Source organism: Gobius niger (assembly GCF_951799975.1).
Source record: "Gobius niger genome assembly, chromosome: 24".
NCBI classification, from domain to species: Eukaryota; Metazoa; Chordata; class Actinopteri; order Gobiiformes; family Gobiidae; genus Gobius; species Gobius niger.
The window spans coordinates 8,136,768-8,164,003 of record NC_136875.1 but is presented as its reverse complement, the minus strand read 5'-3'; the positions used below and the strand labels follow the sequence as shown (position 1 = coordinate 8,164,003).

The following is a 27,236-nucleotide window of genomic DNA, read 5'->3' as shown; positions in this document are numbered from 1 at the left end:
CTGAGAGCATGCTGGTCTGGGCTTCTGGATTTTGTTCTGTTAAGAAGTTTCATCAAACCAGTCTGGGAATCAAAAGGGTGCCTAAACGGTGGATTTGTCCCACCTGTAGGAAAATAAAGTCAAAAAAAGAAAAGCTAAGCCAAAAACAGTGTTTATTACATGGACAGCCAACACCAAAACTGCAAATAGTCAGTACAATATTCTCTAAAACCAATCAAATCATACAGCCTAGACTTGGGGCAAAAACAAGCATTGAATTCTTACTTTAATGGTTCATATTTCATTAATCACTCAAATGTAAATGAGTATTTGTCCAGACACCTACAGAACAGGTACAACTGATTCACATGCGTTCGTTAGAGCACAACTTACTTTCACGATTTGATCCAGATACATGACATCGTGTTCTTTGTCTATGTCAGTAAAGGTAATGGGTGCTGTGCTTTGCAATAAAGTATATTTTTGACGAACGACTCCTGTGACCCTTTCAATGTGTGTCCCGAGCGATACCGAGCTCCGGGTGCTCTCGAGGTCAAAAGGATCCAACTGTTTTTTCCCACGAGTAAACGCTGGAATCTTTGGATCAGCCTGGAAAGATTGAACCGACTGCTTGACGTTAAAGCCCCTGTCGGCCAAAACTACGTCTCCTGGAAGTAAGTGTGATAAAAAGTGACTATTTTCTGCGATAAACCGGTCACTTGTACGACCCCCCCACCCATTAGAAACAAAACAAACCGATCCTTGTGGGCTCACAGCGATCAGATATTTCATAGCAGGATGTGACTTGTATGTTGAGTAACACTGGGCACTGGCTGAGAGGTTACCGGGCTTTTCAATCAATATTTCAAAGCAATCAATGATACAAATCGTTTTTTCAATATGTTTGTTACGGAATACATTTGGAAGAGCTTTTCTTAAACTCTCTCTTTCAGGCCAGACAATAAGACTTGGAACTAATCGACTGTACATGACACTAATGCAGCGCTTGAAGACTGTTGAAACTGTGGTGGAATCGACACTGAAATAAAAGGCCAAAAAGTCAAAGCTTAAATTCATTCGGAGCTTAATTAATGTCAACACAAACTGCTGAAATAGTGTAAGGGCTGATTTCAGTTGAAGGTGCGGGGAAACAACGTTAAAAAGTGCCATCAGAATAGAAAATGTCGGCAGTCCAGTCAGCATAAGAACTTGTTTATCACTGTTTTGAAGAGCAGATTCAGTTAGTTCAGTTTTAGACACGTTTTCTTTCAGTAACTGATTTTCAGCTCTTAAAGCTTGAACCTCCAACTTCAGTGAATGAATCTGTGTTTTACACTTGTCATTATCACATGTTGGTCCAATGTCACAATCATCACCCACAGAATGGGAGTCATTTTCTTGTTCAATACAGTCTCTGGTAAAGGCGGGTCCAGCAGAAGGGTCAGAGTTATTTTCTGATCCGGTACCGTCTGTGATAAACGATGTTCCAGCACCAGGGATGTCGGAACCCACGGATGTTTCTGTTGTTTCGCGCTGTGATCGTCTTTTTTGAGATGCTCGTCTTCTGGTAAAATTGTCCACTAGCAGCTCTCCTCTCGTCTCCATTGGTGACGGCACATGTTTGAAAACTGATGGCACGTAGTCCGGTAAAAGCTGATTGTCACTCTTTTTACCTTGGACACACAACACACAATTATCAGGAATAGCTTCTTCAATTGACTCTGTGCATAACTTCAAATCATAACAACACACAGCTCGTCTCAATTAGTTCAACAGGTACTTGCAACATTACAAGAATATAATTAAATACACACATTCATCTTGTCATAGAAGGGGGCGTGGCTTCACCGAGGGGGAAAATAGAATCTTTAGAGAAACACAATTTTCCCTCTTTTTAACCATTTTCTGGTGGAATATGAAAGTCAGGTGTAAATCAGGCCCATATGGATATTTTCTCACAGCAGATTGTTCAGTAGAAGTGAAAAAACGGCAGTTGTAGCTCGCGCTAGCTAACCGTTAGGATTAGCCCGATGCTAACATGTAGCATCAAGTTAGCATTCGCTGTTATTTATGTATTCATGGGCTGTTGAACCACTTTGCTCCTCCCCATGTTTGTATCTTTTTTTAGTAGAAACTTTATTCATATTTTAGCGTTTGTTTAAGTCGTTTTTGAATAATTAGAGAAAGTTTATATTTTTCTCCAAATTGTTTTCCCCCTTAACTGTTTTTAAACATGACCATATATGGACGGTTCCAGTGGTGCCGTCAGTATCTATGTGTTTTGTCTGTTAATAGTTAGGCAGAAAGAAAGTTGAACAAATGAATAAGACGGCGCTTTTGTTTTGGTGTGATGGAACGAAACAGGAAGTCACTTTTAGGGCGGCGTTGTTATCTGAAGTTATGCACAGAGTCAATTCATTCAAGAATACAATACAAAATCATTGACCGATTTACTCATCATTGCCCTGTACTGGAACACACATAATGCGTGAAGTTTGGACTATGAAAAGGTAAAAAAAAGGTCACATCATTTGTCCGCGAAAACTTACCCGATATGAAATGGTCACTGCACAGGCGGAATCCGTTGGGCGACGGGATCCAGCTCTCGGTTTTCCTCAGCGCGCGTCGAGCTCGTTTAATCGCAGCGATCCACTTTTCCCTTCGAGCTGGATCTTTAGGGATGCGATAAAATGCTTTGCCTTCACCTTGCCCTCTTTTGTTTGTGCACCCCGGGGCACAACACGAGTCTACCATCGTTTCAAAACAGGGAATGATGTGGTTTGTTTACGGTTACTGCCAAGATGGCACGCGGTGGTGCATGCTGGGATTGCGTGACGTCAGCTCCCGGAAGTCCGTCCCCCCCGGAGCTTAGTGGTATCAAAGTCTGTTTTTTTATTTCATTTTATATCATCTGTCAACTGCACACCACGATGTATTGTTAAAAAAAAAGAAGTCAATAAAAAAAAAAAAAAGAAAAATAAAAAAATTACTATCACAACTGATCACTCGACCGCAATTACCGTAATAACCGGGCAAAAGCGCAACGTTTTTTTCCACTCAAACTTGGCTGTAAATACTGTTTAAAGCAGGGCCGTGGGAAGATATTTTGGCAAGGGGGTGCTGAGAGACAAGATTGCCCCCCAAAACGCTTTTTCTTAGCTTATTTCCTAAGTATTTAACCCCTTAACTCCCACCTGAACCGAGCACATTTTCTCCAGTTTGGCTTTACCCCAATCCAAAAGCTTCTGGAGAAAAGGTGTGAAAATAGCGACAGAACTGAGACGAAAACAATGATGAGGATGTGACGAAAAAGTGAGAAAACTGACCAAAAAAATCGACAAAAAATTGACACAAAAATGACAAAAAAATGACAAAAAAAACGATAAAAAATGACCAAAAAAACGGACAAAAAATGACAAAAAAATGACAAAAAAGACAAAAAATTACAAAAAATTTACTAAAAATGACAAAAAAAAGACAAAAAAGACAAAAATTGACAAAAAAAATGACAAAAAAATTGACAAAAAATGATAAAAAAAGACAAAAAAATTGACAAAAAATGTGTCAAAAATGTGACAAAAAATGACCCAAAAAAATGACAATAAATTTCCAAAAATTAGTTGAATACCTCCCTCAAAAAAATTGAAAAATCTGATGACGTGAGGAAAAAGATCCATTTAGATGAGTTTTTTTTACATCTTCGCTTTCAAATGAGGTGCTACACTGGCCTACAGGATTTGGGTAAAGCTGAACTGGAGAAAATGCTCTCGGTTCAGGCGGGAGTAAAGAGGTTAATATTGCTTGTAATGCATAGACGATCCACCAGGGGGTGCTGTAAGCGCCGTCAGCACCCTGGGTTCCCACGGCCTTGGTTTAAAGTGACGTTAGCCCGCAGTTAGCCTGTTAGCTTCTTCTTCGCGATTCCATTAGTGTGTATTGGTGGCTCCGGACCGGTGGCAGCCAAGTTGCAAACATGGTTTTCTGTCCAGAGACACCAGGGGGAGATGAAAGACCCTCCAATCATCCCATAAACACTTGTATTACCCCCACAGGGACTACGGAAAGGATTTATTAAGGGAAACACGTTACTTAGTACTGCTTTAATTCGTCCAATGAAATGCACACCTTTCCTGCTTGATGATTGGAAGCGGCGCGTCTGCGAAAGCGATAATAAAGTCGAGCATATGGCTAATTATTTACCTTTATTACACAAATGCGCTAGATAGAGGCTACTTGCTGAATCGAGTTGTCTATTTGGGACATAATTGGTCGAACAAGTCCCAAAAATTGCGGCTTTGACCTCCGCAAATAACCTGTATGGGCCGGCTTGACCTTTGAACCCGCGCCCAACTCTAACCCAAGTGCATTTTCTCCGGGACTCATCTAAACGGATCATTTTTGCCGCATTGTCGTCCCTTTTCTGACTTTATATTCATTGTTTTAATGCTTTTATGGTCACATTTTTATCGCCTTTTGTCACTTTTTTCATACGGTTTTGTAAATGTTGTCACTTTTTGTTTTTCTGTTACACTTTTGAACCTTTTTTCGGCCACTCTTTTACTGCACTTTTTTGTCACTTTTCTGTTACTCTTTTGTAGCCTTTTCTATCGCACATTTTTGTAACTTTTTTCTCTCGTTTTTGTCTAATTTTTGTTGCCGTTTTTTTTCCGAGAAGCCTTTAGATTCGGGTAAAGCCTAACTGACGAAAATGTGCTTGGTTAAGGCGGGGCTAAAGAAAAACCTTTCATATCCAACTGCTTTTAACACATTACATTGGTCATACTGACAAATACAATCAATATTTAAGTTCTTTTCTATTATAATTGTTTTTCCTGGTCCCCTCCAGTGATGAAAGTGACCCGATGTGCATACCCTCCACTGAAATGACCACAGACACTCACGTCGGCATATAAGCAGCACGACATTATTATATATATTTTTTTACAGCATATTTTTTATTCATTCCTTTGTCACAAAACACTCCCTGAATTTAAAACCAAAAAAAAAAAAAAAAAAAATGGCTTCTTCTTATACACGTGTGTGAAGTGTTGGTTCTGTGCACATTTCTCTATATAAAATACATGGTACTGTCATAATTATATATATTCGTTTATTTATTCATCTCTAAAAACGGTAGAAAACCCTGTTCGGACACAGTTTGGGCTCTTCTTTTTCGGAGGGAAGAAGCCGCTCTCGGACACATTCGCACATACAAAAACAAAAAGACACGGGGCCATGTTTACAGTACGGGTCATGTGGTCGACAACAGAGTGAGCGCATCAAAATGGGAGGAAAATAAATTAATAAGTGCTATGGCGGCTGATTTAGATCTGGGGTTTGTCCCGATTCCGTCCGGGAGGCGTCTCAAACGTCAGAGTGAAGAGTCTAAAAGTCTTTCTTCATGTTCAACCACAAAGTCCCTTACATCCATAGGCAGGAAGTGCTCAGTTTCTTCTTTTTAAAGTCGTTTTTGTCACTACTTTTCAACTTGAGTAGACTTGTGCTTTCTTCTCTCCGCTCAGATCCCTTTTCTCCTCTATTCCGATGCTTGGGACTCAACAGGGACCAAATCAGGAACAAAAACAGAGGTAAACCAAGATTAAACAACAAACTTTTCGCATTTTCGCCTCACCGTTCCTCAATTAAGACGACGGCTGTACCTAACACTGCGGTCTCGTCTCTCTTTAACATTTATTTAGACGTGGTCAAAAGGAGATGGACACTACGGCAAGTGAACACTGAACAGGTGACGGTTTTGACAGCAGAGAGCCGTAACATTACGACCACTTGTTTGGTACTGGGTCTGCGCCGAGCCTGTACTGTTCTCACAAAGCTAACACGTTCAGAAATAAGTCTAGGATGTCGCATGTCTCGAGGATAGCGAGCGTTTCCTGTAATAAAAGGAGCTGTTGGTTGATCACTTACAACATATTCAAAACTATGTTGTAAGTCTCTTATAAAGACACTTCTGTGACAACTGTGGGTGTTTTAGCCTCGAAGCTAAAGGCTAAAGTTAGCAAACGGTAAAATAGCACCACCGTCTGAACTGACTTTGGTGAGACGCGCTTTTTTTCTTTAACAGGAAGTAGTCATTACCCTACACTGACCACACTGCAAAAAGTATTTAACTAGATCAGTATAAACATCTCAGTTTGAGCAAAATAATCCAAATCTTAGCTGTTTTGACTAGTTAAGATGTTGTTGGGCATTTGTCCTAGATTATTTCACTTGTTCTGAGTTGTTTCTGACTCGTTTCGATACATTTCGTCCTTATTTCAGGTCATTTTCTTTGCCAATGAGGTAAGAAAATTGGTCTTATCTCATTGGCAATTTTACTTTCTTATTTCAAGCGAGATTTACCCTAGAACTGGTCTGAAATATCCTCAAACAAGCAAAGTAAACTTGGTCCGATCAGGAAAAGTGTCTAAATGAGTGAAAACCGCTCAAAACAAGATACATTTCCTCAATTCAAGTCATTTAAGCCAATGCTTGATATTCACTTTTTGTAGTGCAACAGGAAGTTCCGTTTACAGAGCCTGTTTTAATCAGAACACCTACTTTCTTCCTTCAGCAATTAGACATTTCCTGCTAAAGATCATGACCATTCCTAGCTAAGTCCAGTGCTAGTCCAGGGATTGAGTTACTGATCTGAGGAAAGAACTGGTCGCAATGTTGCGGCTCAACTTCGTGTAGGCGTTTATTTGGGCTGCGCAAGTTACATTTCCGCTGTTCATCTCCAGTGAGGGGAAATAATATACAGTTTAATCGCAATAACCTTTAAAATATCGAACGCAAAACACGAGCAGCAACTGTTTCTCTGCGCGTCGGTCCCAAAAGATCGGCAAAATTTCCCACCGCTTTGCAGGATTTCGCCGCATCCTGGCCAGCACAATCCTTGGTCAACCAGTCCTGTTCAAAAAAACGAGACTGGGATTTGTCCACAGTGCCTCAAAGTAAAAGCCACAATCCCATAGAACAATACTCGGAACGCTCTTATGCTGAAAAACCTCTCTTTTCCGGCGAGAGGATGTAAGTCGTTATAAATACATTACAGGAGGTCTGGTGATCGTGATCGTGGTCCCGCCCCCCACCCACCCCCCCCTGAAAAAGGCAGTACAGTCGGAGGGAGATGGTCTGGAAAAACATCCGCCTTTGAGGTCCGTTTCAAACACTGTCGTTGAAGATAAAGGTGGTGGTTTCTGGTGTAAAAAGCTGTGGATTTCGCCGGCGGCTCATGTGTCCACGGATGGGTCCTGGAGGAGGGGGCTTTGTTGAGGGCAAGTGTCCAGGGGAGAGGAGCTGCTGTCTGGGGTGTGAGGCGAGTGGGGGGGTCCGGCCGGAGCTGCACTGGGGTTACAGCCGACACAGCCCTGGGAGAGAGGACAGAGAGAAAAGAGATTAGTACGTACAGTATCTAGACGTTTACAGACCTTCAGGCGCCCGACTCCTCATTCACTGTAAGAAAGTCTCGTTAAAGGGGGGGTATTATGCAAAATGGACTTTTTCAAGCTTTACATCATGTTATTATGTCATTCCCTCATTAAAAACATGCCTGAAGTGTTGCCTTGGCACATTCACGTATTTTTGAGTAATCTGTAAAAACTCTGATGGCGGCCATTTTAGGGATAGGTTTGCCTGAGTCCTCCTAGGAACGCCCCCACCTCCTGGAGACGCCTCCGAGCTTTCGTCACCAGCCGAGTAACCAACCACTGCTCCTCAGCAGAACCCCCTCCCCACTGATGCCACAGACAGCGTGAGGAGGTGGCGTGTCGGAAAGAGTCAGAGGTTCTTAAAGAGACAGAGGCCTATTTCAAGACATTCACTACAGCCATTTTGAGAGAGCAATTTCATACAAGGCAGTTATTCTAATTTACTGCATTTACAGACCAACAGAAGGTTTGGTCGTCATTGTAGTGTGATATAGACTGGTGCTATGGGATTGAAAAAAGCAGAATACCCCCTCTTTAATATTAGGCTGCAGTTTGAGCCCAGTGGAGAGTGTACCGCTGTGTAGTCCCCTTGAAGGAGGCGCCTCCAACTGAAGCTCAGGTCAAGGTCTGAGAGAGACTGGACGCCCTCCATGAGACCGAGTACATCGGTGACACACAGTTATTCAAACACTTAAAAGTCCATTTCAAAATACTCAGATTTACCAAATCTTTGCTTTTGTATGATATATCTGTGATATAAACATATGCTGATGCCGGTTTATACAGAGGTGACTGGATTCAGACGCTGATGTTTGAGACCAGGCTGTGATGTAAAACCATTTCACGCATAAACAATAAAGCCGCACAGTGTGACGACTCTCCTGTAATTAACTGAGAACAGCCTGACAGGAGCGCTTTGGAGCATTAAACCGCTCAAGCTAAAGCTAAGCAGCTTTTAACCGTTTATATGGAAGTGGTTCATTCATGAAAATGGCTTCATACATGTTGTGTTTAGTTCAAAGACCTGTTACTGGCGGTCGACACATTGTGGTCGATACTGACCGTCAATGCTCTCTACGTTTCAAGATGATTTGTGGGAAATTTTCAGTCAGAAAGTCAAATTTAATGCGCTGAGGAAAGTTTGGGAATTCAAAATCAAGTTGGCCACAATGTGAAACTTTTGAGCAAAATACTGTGTACAATTTCACCCCCAAAATAGTGTTTTAGACCAAAAAAATAGCTGTAGAAATGTCCTTTTTTCCAAGACTCTAGATTTAATGCCAATTCAATGCTTTTGAGGCCTTAATTTTGGCATATTCAATGTAATGACTTAATGTTTCTCAATGGCCCGCTGAATGACGTGACCTCCATGCACTAGGGAACAGTGCAGACACAGCGCTGGTGGAGTTCTGATATTGGTTCAGTTCTAAGTCTGTGTAACCTTAGACTTGATTGATTCCTGGTATAGTCACTGCGCAGTCTATGTTTAGTCTTTAATCGTGCTTAATTCCTGGTTTCTTCTACACAAATATCCTCGTAATCCTCCGATAGCTCCTCCCAGGCTGCATTGTTAGCATTAGCCAAGTGGGCGTCTCGCTCCGGGTTGAGTCCGGGTTCAGTCCTCACCTGTGTGTCGATCTCCTGGGGGATGCTCTGCTGTTGAATCCACGGATGGACCTGGGCCAGCTCCTCTCTCTGCTCCGCACTGAACCAGGGCTGAAGCGGCTGCAGCGCCCTCAGCTTCTCCCGGTCCTCGGCCAAAACCTCGCTCTGGTCCCTGGAAAAGAGGGAGAATAAAGCACAAAATCAAGTCTGTGTTTAGTAGAAAACAGATTGCTCGTCTGGACACATATGGATGACAGGTTTCTTTCACAAGAGAAGTGCTGTTGTAATCGTAACCATGGTAAATCTAAACAAATGTGTCTCACTTTAGTCAAACGCTGGAGTCTGAGTGAGCCGAGTCGTGTGGGCGTGTGTACCTGGTGTGGATCTGGTAGGTCATCATGACGTGGTCAGGCGTGTGTTGGATCATGCCCCACAGGGAGCTCTCCACTCTGGGCTCAAACCCGTGAGGTTCTGGTGGGGCGTCCTGGGACTTCCGCGCTTTTCGAGATGTGTCTGAGGAGTCGTTGCTGGCAAAGTACTTACTGCTGTTGCTGCTGCCTGTGGACGCAGAGGAAGAGTGACACGAGTCAGAATCTGCCTTAAAGGATCTGTATCATGCTATTTTGGCCATTCCAAAGTTAAGTGTAGGCATTTATATGAATGATTGTACCTCTACCGCTATTGAGCACTCATTTTTGTGATAAATATAAGTGTTTTCTGGAGGTATTTTTCGAACCCGGAAGACAAAACGCTTCGATTCAGTTAGCTCCGCCCCCTCTCTCCGCACATACTTTACGGTAATATAAATAAACAGCAATAAGTGAAGATACTTCACAATGCAGTTATAAGGAGTTGACATCTGCAACACAGCTTCATAAATGGCTAATGCTAATATGCTAACACACAAGCTAACCCGCGTTTGGATTGACTCACCACTCTGGTCCATCGCTGTTTACATTGTGGGACTCGCGTTGGTTATAAAAGTTAATCCACTTTGGTTCTGGCGAAGGTTCACCAAACATCTATCAGTGACATCCATCCATCCATCCATTTTCTTCCGCTTTATCCGGGGCCGGGTCGCGGGGGCAGCAGTCTCAGCAGAGATGCCCAAACTTCCCGGTCCACACACACCTCCTCCAGCTGTTCTGGGGGGACCCCGAGGCGACACCAGGCCAGCTCGGAGACATAGTCCCACCACCGTGTCCTGGGTCTTCCACGAGGCCTTGTCCCACTAAGACATGCCTGGAACACCTCCCGCGGGAGGCGACCAGGAGGCATCCGAAACAGATGCCCGAGCCACCTCAGCTGGCTCCTTTCGAAGTGAAGGAGCAGCGACTCTACTCCGAGCTCCTCCCGGGTAACTGAGCTCCTCACCCGATCTCGGAGGGTGCGCCCAGCCACCCTGCGGAGGAAACTCATTTCGGCCGCTTGTATTCGCGATCTTGTCCTTTCGGTCATGACCCAAATCTCATGACCAAAGGTGAGGGTGGGAACATAGATCGATCGGTAAATCGAGAGCTTTGCCCCGACTCAGCTCCCTCTTCACCACGACAGACCGATACAGCGACCGCATCACTGCTGACGCCGCACCGATCCGTCTATCGATCTCACGCTCCATCCGTCCCTCACTCGTGAACAAGATCCCGAGATACTTGAACTCCTTCACTTGAGGCAAGGACTCCCCACCGACCTGTAGAGGGGAAGCCACCTTTTTCCGGTGGAGAACCATGGCCTCAGATTTGGAGGTGCTGATCCCCATCCCGGCCGCTACACACTCGGCTGCAAACCGCCCCAGAGCAGCTGAAGGTCCTGGTTCGTTGAAGCCAACAGAACAACATCATCTGCAAACAGCAGAGATGAGACTCTGAGGCTCCCAAACCGGACACCCTCCGGCCCCTGGCTGCGCCTAGAAATTCTGTCCATAAAAGTAATGAACAGAACCGGTGACAAAGGGCAGCCCTGGCGGAGACCAACACGCACCGGGAACAGGTCTGACTTACTGCCGGCAATGCGAACCAAGCTCCTGCTGCGGTCATACAGGGAACGGACAGCCCTTAGCAGAGGGCCCCGGACCCCATACTCCCGGAGCACCCCCCACAGGGCACCACGAGGGACGCGGTCGAACGCTTTCTCCAAGTCCACAAAACACATGTGGACTGGTTGGGCGAACTCCCACGAACCCTCGAGCACCCGACGGAGGGTATAGAGCTGGTCCAGTGTGCCACGACCAGGACGAAATCCGCATTGTTCCTCCTGGATCCGAGGTTCAACTATCGGCCGGATCCTCCTCTCCAGCACCCCGGAGTAGACCTTACCGGGGAGGCTAAGGAGGGTGATTCCTCTGTAATTGGAACACACCCTCCGATCCCCCTTCTTAAAGAGAGGGACCACCACCCCGGTCTGCCAATCCAGGGGCACTGTCCCCGACCGCCACGCGATGTTGCAGAGACGTGTCAGCCAAGACAGTCCTACAACATCCAGAGACTTAAGGTACTCAGGGCGAATCTCATCCACCCCCGGAGCCTTGCCACCAAGGAGCTTTCTCACCACCTTGGTGACTTCAGCCCCGGTGATGGACGAGCCCACCTCCGAGTCCCCCGCCTCTGCTTCCTCATCGGAAGACGTGACGGCGGGATTGAGGAGGTCCTCGAAGTACTCCTTCCACCGTCCGACGACATCCCCAGTCGAGGTCAGCAGCCCCCTACCCGCACTGTAAACAGTGTTGGTGAAGCACTGCTTCCCCCTCCTGAGGCGCCGGACGGTTTGCCAGAATCTCTTCGAGGCCGACCGATAGTCTTCCTCCATGGCCTCCCCGAACTCCTCCCAGACACGAGTTTTTGCCTCTGCGACCGCACGAGCTGCAGCACGCTTGGCCTGCCGGTACCTCTCAGCTGCCTCCGGAGTCCCACAAGCCAACAAGGCCAGGTAGGACTCCTTCTTCAGCTTGACGGCATCCCTTACTTCCGGGCGCCACCACCGGGTTCGGGGATTGCCGCCGCGACAGGCACCAGAGACCTTACGGCCACAACTACGAGCAGCCGCATCAACAATGGAGGAGGAGAACAGGGTCCACTCGGACTCCATGTCCCCCGCCTCCCCCGGAATCTGGGTGAAGCTCTTCCGGAGGTGGGAGTTGAAGACCCCACTGACAGAGGGATCCGCCAGACGTTCCCAGCAGACCCTCACAACATGCTTGGGCCTGCCAGTTCTGACCGGCTTCCTCCCCTGCCAGCGGATCCAGCTCACCACCAGGTGGTGATCAGTTGACAGCTCAGCCCCTCTCTTCACCCAAGTGTCTGAGACACGCGGCCGGAGGTCAGACGACACAACTACAAAGTCGATCATCGACCTCCTGCCTAGGGTGTCCTGGTGCCACGTGCACTTATGGACACCCTTGTGCTCGAACATGGTGTTCGTTATGGACAAACCGTGACTAGCACAGAAGTCCAATAACAGAACACCACTCGGGTTCAGATCGGGGAGGCCGTTCTTCCCAATCACTCCCTCCCAGGTCTCACTGTCGTTACCCACGTGGGCGTTGAAGTCCCCCAGCAGAACAATGGAGTCCCCAGTCGGAGGATCATCGAGTACCCCTCCCAGGGACTCCAAGAAGGCCGGGTACTCTGCACCGATGTTGGGCCCGTAGGCCGAGACAACGGTGAGAAACCTGTCCCCGACCCGAAGGCGTAGGGACGCGACCCTCTCGTCCACCGGGGTGAACTCCAACACGTGACGGCTGAGCTGGGGGGATATGAGCAAACCCACCCCAGCCCGCCGCCTCTCCCCGCGGGCAACTCCAGAAAAATGGAGAGTCCAGCCTCTCTCCAGGAGTCCATCAATGACAGTCACAGAAAAACAATATTTTGGTGATAGTCGCCGAATCCCGGAGAAAAAAACAACTTCAAGTGGCCTCTTCTTGAAAAAGGTTGAATAAACTCCCGTCCTCGTAGCCAAACGTGCTGCTTTTTCTCCGTCCGTGACATTATCGTTAGGTAAGAATAAAGAACAGGTGTGTCCAGAATAAGTTATAACGAGCTCCATCTTCACAGCTGCAGTGCAAACATGACTGATCTGTTCAGACGCTCAGGGACGTGTTTGTTTTGGCCTCAGCTGACCTGGAAGCACCTCGGGCACATCCTTTTTTTTCTCTTTGCATCTCTCTTACGACAGAAATAATGAAAAAGCTGTTTTACAAATTAAAATCCGGCCGTAAGACATTACATTACAGACGTCGAGCACTTCCGTTCCGCTGTGACGTCACAACTGAACACTCAGTCGTGCACCAGGAGAGGGAGGAGCAGCTGCTCAGAGAGCAGGATTCAGGAGGATTACTGAGAGCTGCGTGAATGAAGCCACAAACCACTCTGGGGGGTTTTTGATAAGGAAATAGCATAACAACATGGCTAAAAGCTCCAAAAAGTCGATTTTGCATGATATAGGACCTTTAATTACTTTCTCAAATCGTTTGTTGTCCCTTGTATGTCAGATGCCTTTATTCTGATCTTTGTCTCTCTGTGATTGCACATTTAGCTTTGGTTTTTGATGACTAATTTTCTAACTGCACCTGACTGAGTATCAAGAGCTGCTGTGACAAGTTAACTTCTCCACTTATCTCGGTGAAAGTTAAAGGTATTGGGTTGTCGTTGTTGCCCTGTGACCTACCAGTGTGAGAGGTAGAGGTGCCGTTGGAGCCGCTCCCGGACCCAGAGCCCAGGGAGCCGCCGGACTCCCCCGACCCGGAGCCTGAGGCGTTGGAGCCGGTGCCGGAGCGAGCGTCCTCCTGGAGCAGCAGGTCCAGCAGCTCGCTGGAGGTGGACTGAGTGTCGTGGTTCCCAGAGTCACCGGCACCGTCGACCTGTGTAAAAATACCACAATACAAGTGAGCACTCGACTTCATTGACTTTCAAATGTTTACAGCGAGTGCTTAGGGCGGCCCGGTGGCACAGCGGTTAAGGGCCTGTCAATAATGGCTTATGTCACCGGCCTGGAGACTAGCTGGAGGTAGGGCTGTCACGATAATTACTATATTGACTTATCGTTCAATAAATAACAAATAAACTATATATTTTTGGGCTGGATATTTATCGTCTATACAGTCATTAGCATTCCCCCCCCCGGTTTTTCTTTGTAAAACTTTGATTTTCAACTGAAGCAAATTGAGTTACATTACATTTCATGTTTTTTGCAGCTTGTGTGGTATTTTAGGATATGATGATGCACTTTTAGAACAAAAGTGTACTGTATTGTTTATGCCTGAGAGTTGACAGTATCCTGTATCATTAGAGTCAATAATATCGTTTATCGCGATACTTTCCTGCCTCAATATATCGAGCTTCAGACTTGTTATCGTGCCAGGCCTAGTTGGAGGCTCGAGTTGCTGCTGGTCACATAGACGTCTCTGAGACTGAGATCCAGGAAGTGCTCTCCTCACCTCCAGGTACATCGCTAAGCTTATCCCTCCTTCACAGAGCACTGACAGCAAGGGATGCACCGATACCACTTTTTCTAAAACCTTACCAAGTACCGACACGAGTACAAGGCATTTTCTTCAAACATACTTAAGTGTATAGATGGTTTATAGACAGACTTAGTCATTAGTTGCCGATCTACATTGACCTGAGAAGCAGGTCAGAAATGTACTAATGCTCACTGTCAATCAGTATCGTTTTTTATGTTTATGTTAATAGTATTGACATTGTTAGCCTACTCATTACTACTACCACTAGATGGGCCTCTTTTCGCAGCTCCATGTGGATTTTCCCGTGTGTTTGTGTAGCAACTTAGCTGTAGCTAGCCTACAGCATTAATGTTACAATATATACATGCTGTATCTCTTTATTTTTCATTTTCTGAGTACTTTTTGCTAGTGCTGGGTTACTTTTGCGGATAAACCAGTGTTAATTTCATCGACTAAAATATTTAGGCTTAATTTTAGTCAAAGTGATATTTTTGACGACTACAACTGGACTAAAACTAAATTAAAAGTTTCTCATGAGACTAAAACTGTGACTAAAATGTCCAGATATTTTAGTCGACTAAAATAAGACTAAATAAAAATGAAAAGGAGAGACTAAAATCATCCAAACTTCTATTGAGCGTCTGAAAGAGCCTCAGATCATGTAAATTCTCTGCCAAAGGATCAACTCTGAGCTTTGTTCATGTGGAGCAGCTCCATGAAGTCGAGGACCTTGATTAAATATGACTATAATCAATATTACAAATGCAAAGTCGACTAAATTCGTCTTAAATTTAGTCGACTAAATTTACTTGCAACTAACTTACTTGCGACTAAAACTAGACTAAAATTGAATTACAGTTCCGTCAAAACACTAAGACTAAAACTAAATTAAAATATGTCAAAATTAACACTGGATTAAAGCCGTTAAGAATGACGCGGACTGAACACTGCAGACCCAGCGCTGAGGCAAAATGAAGACAACATTTAGCACTGGTTCAAAGCAGCACAGACTCTGATTTAGGAATGTAGTCTGTAATAAAGTCAAATAAAGATAAATAAAGAAGAATTCTCCAGTTTGTTGCTCTGCTCAGCTGAGAGCAGCGCCCAACAGGTACACGTCAAGTGGTATCGGGACCACATGAATGAGTGCGAGCATGTGGCATCCATATCGGTGCATCCCTACTAACAACAAAACAACAGGCCATCAAGGGAAGCGATGGGAGGCACATGTCGAACCCAGAAGATACTGTAGGTCAAGAGAAACTTTGAAGAAGCCTTTCTCGATCAGGTCTAAGACAGTGATGGAGATTGTTTGAAATGCTTAGTGCAAACATAAACCCCTCTCATGCCTGGTTGTCGCGCTGCTCGTGCAGGCTCTCCGCCAGCTGGTTGGAGCTCTGGCCTTCGCTGGGTTTGGGCAGTTCCTCCTGGAGAAGGTTGAGCTGAAGAGGAGAGCTGGACCTGGAGCTGGAGAACAGAGCTCTGGGCCCGGCCGTCTCCTCCTCCTCCCCCACAGAGGAACCCGGTCTGGGAGAGCACAGCAGCGGCACCTGGGCGACACGGAGGGGCAGCACCAGGAGTTAGTCAACGTCATTCTGCCACTCTTTAGTTACCACCAGTATTCTTCTCATTTAAAAACATCTACATTCATTTACTTTGGGCTTCAAATCACTTCAGAATCTCTTTTCAGGTGAGTCCTGGACCCAGAAGGAACTAAATCTAAATTGATCTATTGTGTAAGACGGATGGAAGCCGAGACTTTCTTACTGTTGTAATGCTTTTTAGTGACATTTAAATAATTAAGGCGAGACACTGCAGGTGAATAGGGGAAAAAAATAAATGTAGAGATATCAATTTGAAACTTTTGCTGAACATTACAGATATAAATATGAGAAAAAAATGTATTGCAATAAGGCATTTTGAGCATTAAAATGGCCAAAATTGCCTATATTTTGGGCAACGAAATCAAAATAATGAATTGAGCCAGATTAAATGTTATGGTTTTATTTTATTGACATATTAGTAACTAAGATTTTTTCAGAGGGAATTTTGGATATTTTGTTTAGTTTTTCAATAAACTAATCATCAGTGAAAAAATCTGTAAAAACTCAAATCCCGCCTGTTTTTTTTATTTCAAAGTTGAATAAATCAGGCTAGGAATTAGATATTAAAAAATCCCTCTGAAAAAACCTTCAAAACATTGTTAGGTCTCAGACTGTAAAGTTTGGAGTCTGTGGGAGCTTCTATAAGGGCTCAGGCTCTGCCCGAGTGCGGCTTCTCTCATTCAGAGAAAACCAGCCCTGAAGTTTTGTAGCGAGTGCGCATGCTCGGCCCGTTCTTCGGCTTTTCCGCTCCAGCGTCTCGTAGGAGGAAAAATACCATATTTGGGTGAAAGCGTCATCACGGGGCCCCTTAGCAGGACACGTGGATGTAAAATCTGTCAATATTTATGAATGAATAGCCGCGGGAAAGACGGACTTTCTACGCGGCGCAGCAGCTACTTCCGGGTGAGTTTTGTCATTTTTATATCTGACATGAAAACTAAGATGTAAAGGGAGGCAAATAGATAAAAATCTCCATTCGACCACTGCGTGAAAAATCAATACATTCACCTGCCGTGTCTCGATTTAAAGTTACAAAAACAATGCAAATAATCAAACGAATGGTTATTTTTTTTAGATCAACAGTAGTTTGGATTGTCGGGTAAACCGTCTGCCGCTCTTACCTGTGGAGGCGCCTGACTCTGCGGTGCCAGCGAGGTCTGGAAGTGCGCCGGGTGGGAGAAGGGCATCGGGGCAGGGGTGAAGCCCGTCATGGCGAGGGGCGCCTGGGGCAACACGACGGGGGCGGTCAGGGGGAACATGGAGGGGTAGCCCGGCGTAAACGTGGGGTAATTTGGCAGAATGACCGCCATGACGGGAGCTACGTACGGATTCACGCTCTGTCCGTGTGCGAGGGGTTGGAACGCGCTAAAGTTTTGGTTAAAATTTGGAACCGTGTCCATTTGGATCGGCATGTTGGGCGCCTGCATGACGCTGAAGTTGTAGTTGACTTGGGTCTGCTCTGACTGGTAGATCATGGGGGTCGGCGCGGCGACGTGAGCCTGCAGCTGTGGTGGTGGCGGCGGATTCGGCAGCTGCTCCGCTTGCACGGCGGGTTGTTGCGCGGGCATGATGGGAAAGAATGGGGGTTTCAGTGGCGAAGGTTGGCCAAAGGGGGCGCCCATCTGCTGCGGCTGAGAGGACTCGGAGGAGGGCCAGGAGGACTCCGGTGCTCGCCGGGGAGGTCCGGCGGGAGAGGCGTAGCTGTCTGAAGAGCCCTGGGGTTTGGGACGCTTGTGTCTGGGCTTCCCCCGGTGAGGGCGGTTCCAGCCCGCGGCGCTAACGGGACGCAGGTAGTCTCCTGAACAAAGACAGATCACAAAACATTACACAGAGGACAATAAAGGGATATTTCAGGATTTTTGACATAGGGCCTCATTTCCTAAATATCCAGAGTGTTGAGATTTTTTTTGTTTTTTTTTATTTATGCTAGTACTAGGCTAGTGCATGTCTATGGTAACTAGTAGCCTGCATTAAAAACTGGCCCATGCAACTGAGGCAAATCACTTATAACACCAGACTAACCATATAAATGTCTGTGTTGACTGAATCATTTTTGAAATATAACACTTTTGCATTTAAAAGAACTTATGTTTGAGCAGCATCAGCTTCCTGGTTGTAGCTACGCAGCGGCGGAGTGATCTGCTAGGTTACCGGATCTACAGTAGTTTGTTTACCTGCTCCCGGCATTACTACACGTGGAATCACAAAGGAGCTTTCTACAAATCAGATATGGCAACGATTGGAGGACGACCCCATGATTTTGAAGAGGGTTTTAATGCAGGCGACAAGTTACCATAGACATGCACTAGCCTAGCATTAGCCTAGCATCACTAAACTCTTCAAATATAAGGACTGCATGAATTAAAAGAAAAAAAAAATATCTCCAGAAATCAACAACACACTGGATAACTAGGAAATGAAGCCCTGTGTCAAAAAAATAGGAAGAAATATCCCTTTAAAAGACCCTAGAGCCTTTATTTTGAGAGTTTAGTGAGGAGGACAGGCCAGATTTTTAAGGTGGAATTGGATATTTCAACTGTCACAGAGAAGTAAGTGGCAACAAATGAAGCTTATGAAAATGGACTAAAGGTTAGCTTGTTTATAAGGTTCAAGGTCTTTCCCACAAACGTAAAATAAAAGTGGCTGAGTTAGTGAAGACACGCCTGTCAATAATAATGAAAACCGTTGCCATTGCATCGATGAAAGAACACTTCTGAGTTGGGACCCTGTTTTAGTCTGGACGTTGTGAATACCTGGGTGGTGTGAGTGAGCCATGGAGCTGTTGTCCAGCTGCAGGTAGGAGCTGTATGGGCTCTGCAGTATCCTGTTTCTGAATCTGTCCACGTACTCCTGCTCCTCCTTCTGGGTGTGGGCCGACAGCACCTCTTTGGTGAGCCCCACGTATCTGCGCTCCTCCGCGGCCATGCTGGGGGCGGGGCGGGCCGGGGGCGGTGCGGGCTCTGCAGGCTCGCTGCCCATCGGGGCGTCCTCCAGAGCCGTGACCTCTGTGGGAACAAAAACAATACAATACGCCGCTTGAGGACATGTTGATGGAGTAAACTTAAAGTAAACGTTTGTAGGAGGCTCTTTGTGCTAATTCTGCTTTGATTGGACGAGACAAAGACAGATATTTATGAAATTTACAAAACACTGCAGACCCTAACTTTAAAAAACAAAGTAGGTTTTCATCCAAAATACATAATTGTCATGTCTTTTTTGCTCAATTTTAGTCTGTGTTTACTAGAAAGCGATTAATCGATTACTGGAATAGTTGACAACTATTTTAGTAATTGATTAGTTGTTTCAGCCCTAGTATTGGTGGCTCCGGTCCGGTGGCAGTCAAGTTGCAAACATGGTTTTCTGTCCAGAGAAACCGGGGGGAGATGAAAGACCCTCCAATCATCCCATAAACACTTGTATTACCCCCACAGGGACTACGGAAAGGATTTATTAAGGTAAACCTGTTACTTAGTACTGCTTTAAGCGATGATGCAAACTAAGACATTGAGACCTAAAGTAACCAAATGACGCTGACTATTGGTTTCACTTTCTTTAGACCAACTCTTTCACTTGCACTGACCTGACTCGGGCTGCGGCACGTGTACGATGGTGCTGCTGTACGAACACTGGCTGGTCACGGACACCACGCTCATGGCTTTGGTGGAGAGAGTGAGGTCGGTGAGAGGAGCTCCGACCACAGCGGCGGCCGAGGGACTGACCGAGACGCCGGAGTCCAGCACCACTGAGACGCACACAGAGAGAGGGTTCATGTAGCAAACGTACTGCAGCACAAGAAGAAGAAGAAGATGGTACAGAAGCAGCCGTTACCGTCCGAAGAGGCCTGAGCGGTGTCGGTGGTTCCCGTTGGTTTGTCGTCTTCTGAGGTGGAGGAGGAGGAAGAGGCCAGATGGGATTCACTCTTCCTCTTTAGGGCGGACCCGGTGCAGCTCTCCAGATATCTACGAAAGAACGAACGCAGGAAACGCGAGTTATGCGGGGGGAGTTGGAGAGTTTGAGAGGGGTCAGGGGGAGGTGGTTCTTACCTGATGATGTTGTCCACACAGTTGATTTGCTGGTAAGAGGGGATGTGCGTTTGCTTCCTGCCCTCCTCGCGATCTCTGACCGCCGGGTTTGAGGCAGCGGGAGGCAGATGCGCTGGGAATGAATAAACAAAAAAAAACAGATATCAAGCTACCAAATAACATACTCCTGCAGTTAGATCATTTCTCTGAATCGTCGGCTTTCTGAGTAGGCCCTCGAGTCTAGAACCTGGTACCGTTAAACCAGGCTGGTATCGGAAAAACAAGTGTAAGTACCAAAAGCAGGAACTGAAAAAAAAAAACTTCTGTATTTATGCTGTTGGTCTAAGGACAGTATGTAAGGAAGTGACTTGGTTGTTTCAGCTGAAATAAATGATTTTTTTCCCCACGTATTTATTTTTACTTTTTTTTCTTTTTACTATTTTTGCCCCAATTTTTTCTCAATTTTATTGCTCAATGTTTGCCCAATGTTTCCACATTTTTTCCACATTTGCTTCTTATCTTTTTCTTGTTTTCCCAATTTTCCCACCTAATTTTTACATTTTTTTTATTACTACAAATTTCCCCGATATTTTTCCCTATTTTTTTTTTTTACTTAATTTTTCCCTATTTTTTTTCCCACTTAATTTTCCCCTATTTTTTTTAATCATAATTACTCCCAATTTTACCCAAATTATTCCGCATTTTTCAAACATTTCCTGACATTGGAGATGAACCCCATATTGTAAACTTGGACATCCACACATTTTAGTATAGGTATCGGGAAAAGCATCGTTCAGGTATCGGTATGGAAAACCAAGTATCGCTGAAGTACTAGAATCGGGGGGAAACGATGTCACAGTACCCAGAACTACTCGGGTCAGTACCTTGAGGGGGCTTCATGAGGACTGTGACTTTGTGGGTCGAGTCGAAATAGGCCTGTTGCCCCCAGCTCTTCACTCTGTTCACGTCCGCACACAGCTGCTGCAGCGTCATCTGGAATGAACAGAAGGGGGCGTCAAAGATCACTGGCATGAATGTGAGAAAACAATGTACTGGAAGTTTTCTGTCACTTAATACGGAAAAAATGATTGGTTTAATTTTGCTAGTTAAGAGCTTGGGATCCCTTTTGAATATGCTATTGAGAAGTGTATGTAACTGTTGTCTGTCTCTCACCGGTTCCCTGTGCGAGTCCTCCCACAGGTTCCCGTTGCTGTCGCTGGAAGACGCCACACTGATGTAGTGTTCGTGAGAGCCGTTACTGCCCAGACTGCCGTAGCCGCTCGAACCGTTGTTGTGCACAGGCTGAAAAAACAAGAGAGGAATCAGTGTTCACCAAAATGCTGTGTATAATGCTTGATAGCTGTCAGATAGTGATGTTGCTCAAATAAAGCCCTCACCTGTAGAAAGAGCTTGTAGATTTTGGCCTGCAGGTCTTTGATTTCTTCGTGAGTGACCGGGTTGTAATCCATCGTTCGAGCAGCGAAAACGTCCTCGTTCAAGGGACTCCTACAACACAGTATCCAGAGGTCAGAGGGGTGGAATAAACCTCATCAATATGCTGCTGCAACAAGTTTTGAGCCGTGAGGCTCATGAACATTGGCCTAAAGGAGAGTTGATTTTATTGCTGGAATGCTTTGTTGTGATGTATTGATGTTTTTATTGATTTGTTTCTTGTTCAGCAGAGAGAGCCCCACGGCAAAACGTTTTTCATTGCTTTGGTACCTTGTACTTGACGCATAATGACAAATAAACTTAAACTTGAGCTTGAACAATATGATATTTGATAATCATCTTAAATATTGTGAAGAAGATTTTCCTAAACATAGTTCATCCCTTTAAGTATAGACATCTAACTGTGTCAAACACAATCTCAACAAACCCCAAATCAGGTTAAAACTGAACTAATCATGACATTATTATGAAATGATTAAATTGAACATTTTTAAGTCGCCGTGCGATTGTTTTATCAAAAAAAATCGTAGATTAGGGTTGTTCTGATGTACGATATCATCGTCCATCATGATGGATGAGCAACATCACGATGGAGAGCAACCATCGTGATGCCACGCCCCCTCCTGTCAGAAACAGGCCCTGATCTTCTGTGGGCTTTGTAAACCTTCAAACTGTGCAGTGCAGGAGGTACGAGGTTACAAGCTCACGGACCGGGCGGCGCGTGGAGCGGCTTCAAAAGCGTAAGCTACGACGCAAACTTGTAAATATTGTCCCGTTCACCCACTGTTTCTGCAAATGCAAATAATAAGCTCCGATTTACACTTGTATTAGTGTGATAAGACTACTCCCCACTCTGCTACACCACAGGTCCACCACCTGCTGTGTGAGAATGTTTCCTTCACTACTGCCTCATACTCTCCCTCCTTCAGCTCACTCCTATGTTAGTCTTCTGTGCTCTTACGTCCGGACTTTGTGGCGTCCGATGATGAAGGCGACCTTCCTGCTCCAGGGGTTGATGAAGCTGGACCAGCTGGTGTCCAGGGTGATGTAGTCTCCGTTCTGACAGCGCAGACGAACCGGCGAGTGCTCGAACGGAGACTGCCCGGCGTACTTCAGCACTGCAGAGACGAGAGGACAGTAGAAGTAAAAGCAGCCATCTACTCACATTTTATCTTTGTGTTTCCAACAGGCGGGTCGATAAAATGCGCGGTAACACTTTATGATGAAAACACATTATTAAAGCACTTATTTCATCATTTCTTCAACATTTACAAAGCTTCCCTCATCCTTTGTTAATCCTTTACAAACACCTTAAGGTCAGCACACACTACACGACTTTTCTAGTCATTAACGATTTTATATAGAATGGGGGGTCCACACTACACGACTGGATTCAGTGCGATCTTCGAACGTCTGGGGGTTCACACTTAACGACTGAGAATCGTAAGAGCGACACACGACACGATTCTGACAAACAGCTGATGTTTTATAACAAAGCGCGTCTGTCGTCTCTACGGCTTTGAAAACTGACCCCAAATCCACAAAGACAGGCCTGTGTTTGTGAGCGCGGGATAACGTGCGGGTCCCGATTGGTCAACGGTGTCAACAATGTCACAACACCGCAGCGCTAGCTTACTGCTACTACGAAGCTTCAACTTGGCTATAGTTCTGTCAAATGGAGATAAAAGTTGGCGACAGGAAGAAGAGGGACGTATTTCAGTGGATTTAATAAGAAAAGGACACGGGCGTCAACCTCATGATGGAGGAGGCAGCGGAGGAGACGGAGGAAAAAGCGGGGAGGCTAGCCGCCGTTAGCGGTGAGGTGAAGCTAAACAGTTTGTCTCCAAACTCAGTAAGAGCCGCTAAACTCTGTTCGTGGTTGAAATGTAGCTGGAAAAGGTGGTTGTCGTGAACCTTTGGTGATATAAAGTTGTGCTGTTTCGTGTGTGGGGCTGTGGCCATGAAATGAGTTGTTTGTGCCGCTGGTTTAACAGAGAAGTGAAAAAAGTTTTTCTGTCTTTATATCTCTCTGTCATTCACATTTGGGACGGTAAAATCACCCACGTTTCTCCCGTGCGTCCAAAATCGGGCTTAAAAAAAAAAAAAAAAACATGCTTGATTTCCTACGACTGGAGTCTAGTCGCGTCTTTCTGCCGCCCACACTACACGATCCGAACGTCAGTCCAGTCGTGACCCCCCCACACTACACGACCCCCCCACACTACACGATCCGACTCTGCGTGACTGCCTTCAACTAGACGCGCCTCGTTTAGCACTCTGATTATGGTGTTACTATATTATGTGTGTAGATCAGGGATAGGCAACGTCAGGCCTATGGGCAAAATCCGGCCCTCCATAACAGAATCTCCGGCCCCCCAAGAAGATTTGGCAAAATATTAGATGAATCAGAGATCAAATACCTGTTAAAGTGATAGTCTGGAAGTCTAAATGTATCACAAATGTGCAAAATCGACCACCTTGTCTTGCATCTTCATGTCTAAAATTTCACTTAGTCTCTCCTCAATATGACGTGGCTTTCGTAATGATGAAGACACACGGCCTTCCTGTGTCGTGGGTTCGAGTCCTGGCCCGGACACAGTTTGCAAAATGTGTCTCTTGGCTCCTACCCCTTATACTGTCAAATCCACTAAAAAGAAAAATAGAGTGCGGAGGACAAAAAGAAGAGTGACCGGCGTAAAGAACTCTCAATTAGGCTTTAGTCCTTTGACAAATGGTTTGCTGTGTTTTAGTCAACAAAAGCCTCCATTCATCTGAAAGTGTTAGTCATATTGAGGCTCTCTATCTCAGTTGATGAAATGAATACTTTGGGTGACAACATGTAAAACAACGGAAAATGTGTCCAAATGTAAGAGAAGTGGTACCTTTCCGGTGCATGGACAGTATGAGAGGGCGGTCGTCTGGGTGGATACAGGTGAGCAGCGAGGTCCCGATCAGATCCTGAGGCAAGTATCCCAACAACGGCACGGCTCTGAGGGGAACAAGATCAAGCAAATCTTAGATGATCCAGACTAACTTTTGACCTGGAAAAGCGTCCCAATGGCGGCACTGACCGGTCGTCCACTTCCAGGAACACGCAGCCGGGCGAGTGTGTGGTGGTGAAGATTCGCTTGTCCATCGGGATCCGAGGAGCTGAGATGGGAAGAGACTGTTACGACGTGGGCCTTTTTCCCCCAAGCTGCTTTCTCCATTGAACGTGATCGCGTACCTTCGTATCCGGAGATGATTCTTTCGGCCAGTGCCAGGCAGCAGGGCTCTTCCTCCTCCCCCCCGGTCCCTTGCACCTTCAGGAGGTATGGGGTGATCCTGAACGGGTTGTACCTCATCTCTCCCTCTCTGTCCTTCCCTCCTCTGAAAAACAAACAAACGTGTAAACAAATGCAGCACGATGGAGGAGGATCATGGTTGTTTTTCTTCTGGTTTCCTCAAAAATAGATGTTCTCTATTGATGCCTTTCGTATATTTCAGTAAGAAAATTTGTTACGCCAGTTGATCTTTAGCGTGAAAGAGGTTTCGTTCTTTGAAACCATGCGAACGGTTTGTTACATCGAAATCAAAAGGAGAAGCGTTTCATCCTAAAGTCTGCAGATAGCTAGCAAACCAGCGATTATCTGCATATGAACCTTTCAGCGTTTGTTAGCTTGTTCAAAGTATTTTTCCTGAATGATGAAACCCATGTCAACCCATCAACCACATTCAGGTGAGGTCAAAGCCTAGTTATAAATCATTAAAAATCGGATATAGAGGTCAACCGATATGTTTTTTTCTCAGGCTATGCCGATTTTGGGGGATTTTGATTGGCCGATGCTGATATGCACTGTACGGCTGAAACAACTAATCGATTAATCGACAACTAATCGATTACTAAAATAGTTGTCAACTGTTTCAGTAATCGATTAATCGTTTTCTAGTAAACACAGACTAAAATAGAGCAAAAAACACATGAAAATTATGTATTTTGGATAAAAAACCTACTTTGTTTTTTAAGTTAGGGTCTGCAGTGTTGTATACATTGTAAATTTCATAAATATCTGTCTTTTCCTCGTCCAATCAGAAAGCAGAATTAGCACAAAGAGCCTCCCACAAACGCTTACTTTAAGTTTACTCCATCAACATGTCCTCAAACGGCGCCACTTTAGCTTTATGTGATACATTTTTTGGAAAAAATACAATTTCCATGCACCTTTCACAGCCAAGCAATTAATCGATTAATCATAAAAATAATTAATCGATTAATCGATTACCGAAATAATCGTTAGTTGCAGCCCTAATGCCCTGACAATATTTTTGGCCGCTTTCTTATATATTAAATCTATAATCCCGTGTCTGATGCTTCTAAATAGTACAATGTGTCAGTGTTGAACTGTGACTTTCGACATTAGAGGCATAGGGCTGATTTATTCAGGACATTCATGTTTAGTAGATGTTTCAGAGAGAGCTTGTTGTAAAGACGAAAATCAGCAAAAAACAACAAAAACATGTATGTGTATGTCTCTATCTCTTGTGGTTCGGAAATCATAGACAAACGTCTGCAAAATAAAATATACAAAATACAATCCGAGCCTCAGACATATAAACTTGTGAGAAAATTTTCACCGCAATGTTTCCCCCGCCCCCTGAGGCCTAAGAAGCTGTGGGAGGCCCTGACTTTCCAATGCAAAAAAGTTAATAAAACACCCACATTTCGGCCAAATATTGTCCGACAACAAATATAATAAAGGCCGGACGATATATCGGTCAACCTCTAGTCGGACACACATCCAACGGCCACTAAACCATCTTATGTGGTTTCTACATCATTCATATTTTAATGATGGAGAAACCACAGAAATTATATAAACAGACCTCGATATACTTTAATATAGGGACTGGCCTCCCAGTTCATTTATATGGGCATAGAACGCTCAGATCAAACACACGCATTTGCAGGAACAGGTTCAGTTTGCTATCGGTGTTTCTGTGATTTTTATGGTTTATTAGGGTTGTTCCAATAGATTTCGATATGGAATGGTGAGAATTAAGCGTTGCCTTAGGAACACGCCATGTAAGGGAGTACAAGCAAACATTCCTTATAAAGTTAAAACATATTTATACACAAGAAGGTATCTTTAAAAACAACAAAGTAAGAAATTGGGCAGATCCCGAGGTTAGTTGCGTAAATACCCCAGTGGTCATTATTGTCATGTGTTACCGTGACCTTAATCTGAATGTGTCAGAGAACCAGTAACATCTGCTTCAAAAAGATTCTCACTGTAAAACAGGATGAACCGTCCATTTGGACAATCCACAAGTGCAAAGTACATTCAAGTTAAGACATTTATGGGGGGAAAAAAGCATTTTTTTTGAAGATAAAAGACCTTGGGTTGTCTAAATATTAATCCTGGGGACCAGATGAGAGGAATACAACTCCAAAATCACAAATATATTGAGCTTTTTGAAGGTACTGTATTTGGTAATAATCTCAAACACATCTTGATCATGATCTTGCGCTTGCAATATTGATCTAAAACCACTGAAGCAAAATATCCAGTAATTTCAGTGATTTTCACGCAGTCCCACCATAGGCCCTTCTCTCCCACTATCCTCTTGGTCTCCCTCACTGCGTCGCTGTATCAATATAAAAGAATACTTTTAAAAATAGCCCGGTCGGCTCATGTTGCTTTGGTGA

The 27,236-nt window shown here is 45.0% G+C and overlaps 1 protein-coding gene and 1 long non-coding RNA gene across 2 annotated transcripts in view; one reads left to right on the top strand and one right to left on the bottom strand.

Annotated features, from left to right (window-relative positions):
• LOC306982336 overlaps positions 1–27,236 on the top strand; it is a 284,342-nt gene that overhangs the window by 91,040 nt on the left and 166,066 nt on the right. The window lies entirely within an intron of this gene.
• Positions 6,863–27,236, bottom strand: part of per3 (period circadian clock 3) — a 39,323-nt gene continuing 18,949 nt past the window's right edge. The window contains exons 7-23 of the mRNA XM_079582242.1: positions 24,777–24,919; positions 24,622–24,700; positions 24,433–24,539; positions 22,512–22,668; positions 21,496–21,604; positions 21,272–21,400; positions 20,983–21,091; positions 20,120–20,231; positions 19,905–20,035; positions 19,657–19,818; positions 18,830–19,081; positions 17,198–17,874; positions 15,822–16,022; positions 13,677–13,869; positions 9,389–9,572; positions 9,036–9,186; positions 6,863–7,349 (exon numbers count right to left, since the gene is read on the bottom strand). Of these exons, the coding sequence (XP_079438368.1) occupies positions 7,212–7,349; positions 9,036–9,186; positions 9,389–9,572; positions 13,677–13,869; positions 15,822–16,022; positions 17,198–17,874; positions 18,830–19,081; positions 19,657–19,818; positions 19,905–20,035; positions 20,120–20,231; positions 20,983–21,091; positions 21,272–21,400; positions 21,496–21,604; positions 22,512–22,668; positions 24,433–24,539; positions 24,622–24,700; positions 24,777–24,919 (3,034 nt within the window). The 3' untranslated portion in view covers positions 6,863–7,211. The remainder of the gene's footprint in view (positions 7,350–9,035; positions 9,187–9,388; positions 9,573–13,676; positions 13,870–15,821; positions 16,023–17,197; positions 17,875–18,829; positions 19,082–19,656; positions 19,819–19,904; positions 20,036–20,119; positions 20,232–20,982; positions 21,092–21,271; positions 21,401–21,495; positions 21,605–22,511; positions 22,669–24,432; positions 24,540–24,621; positions 24,701–24,776; positions 24,920–27,236) is intronic.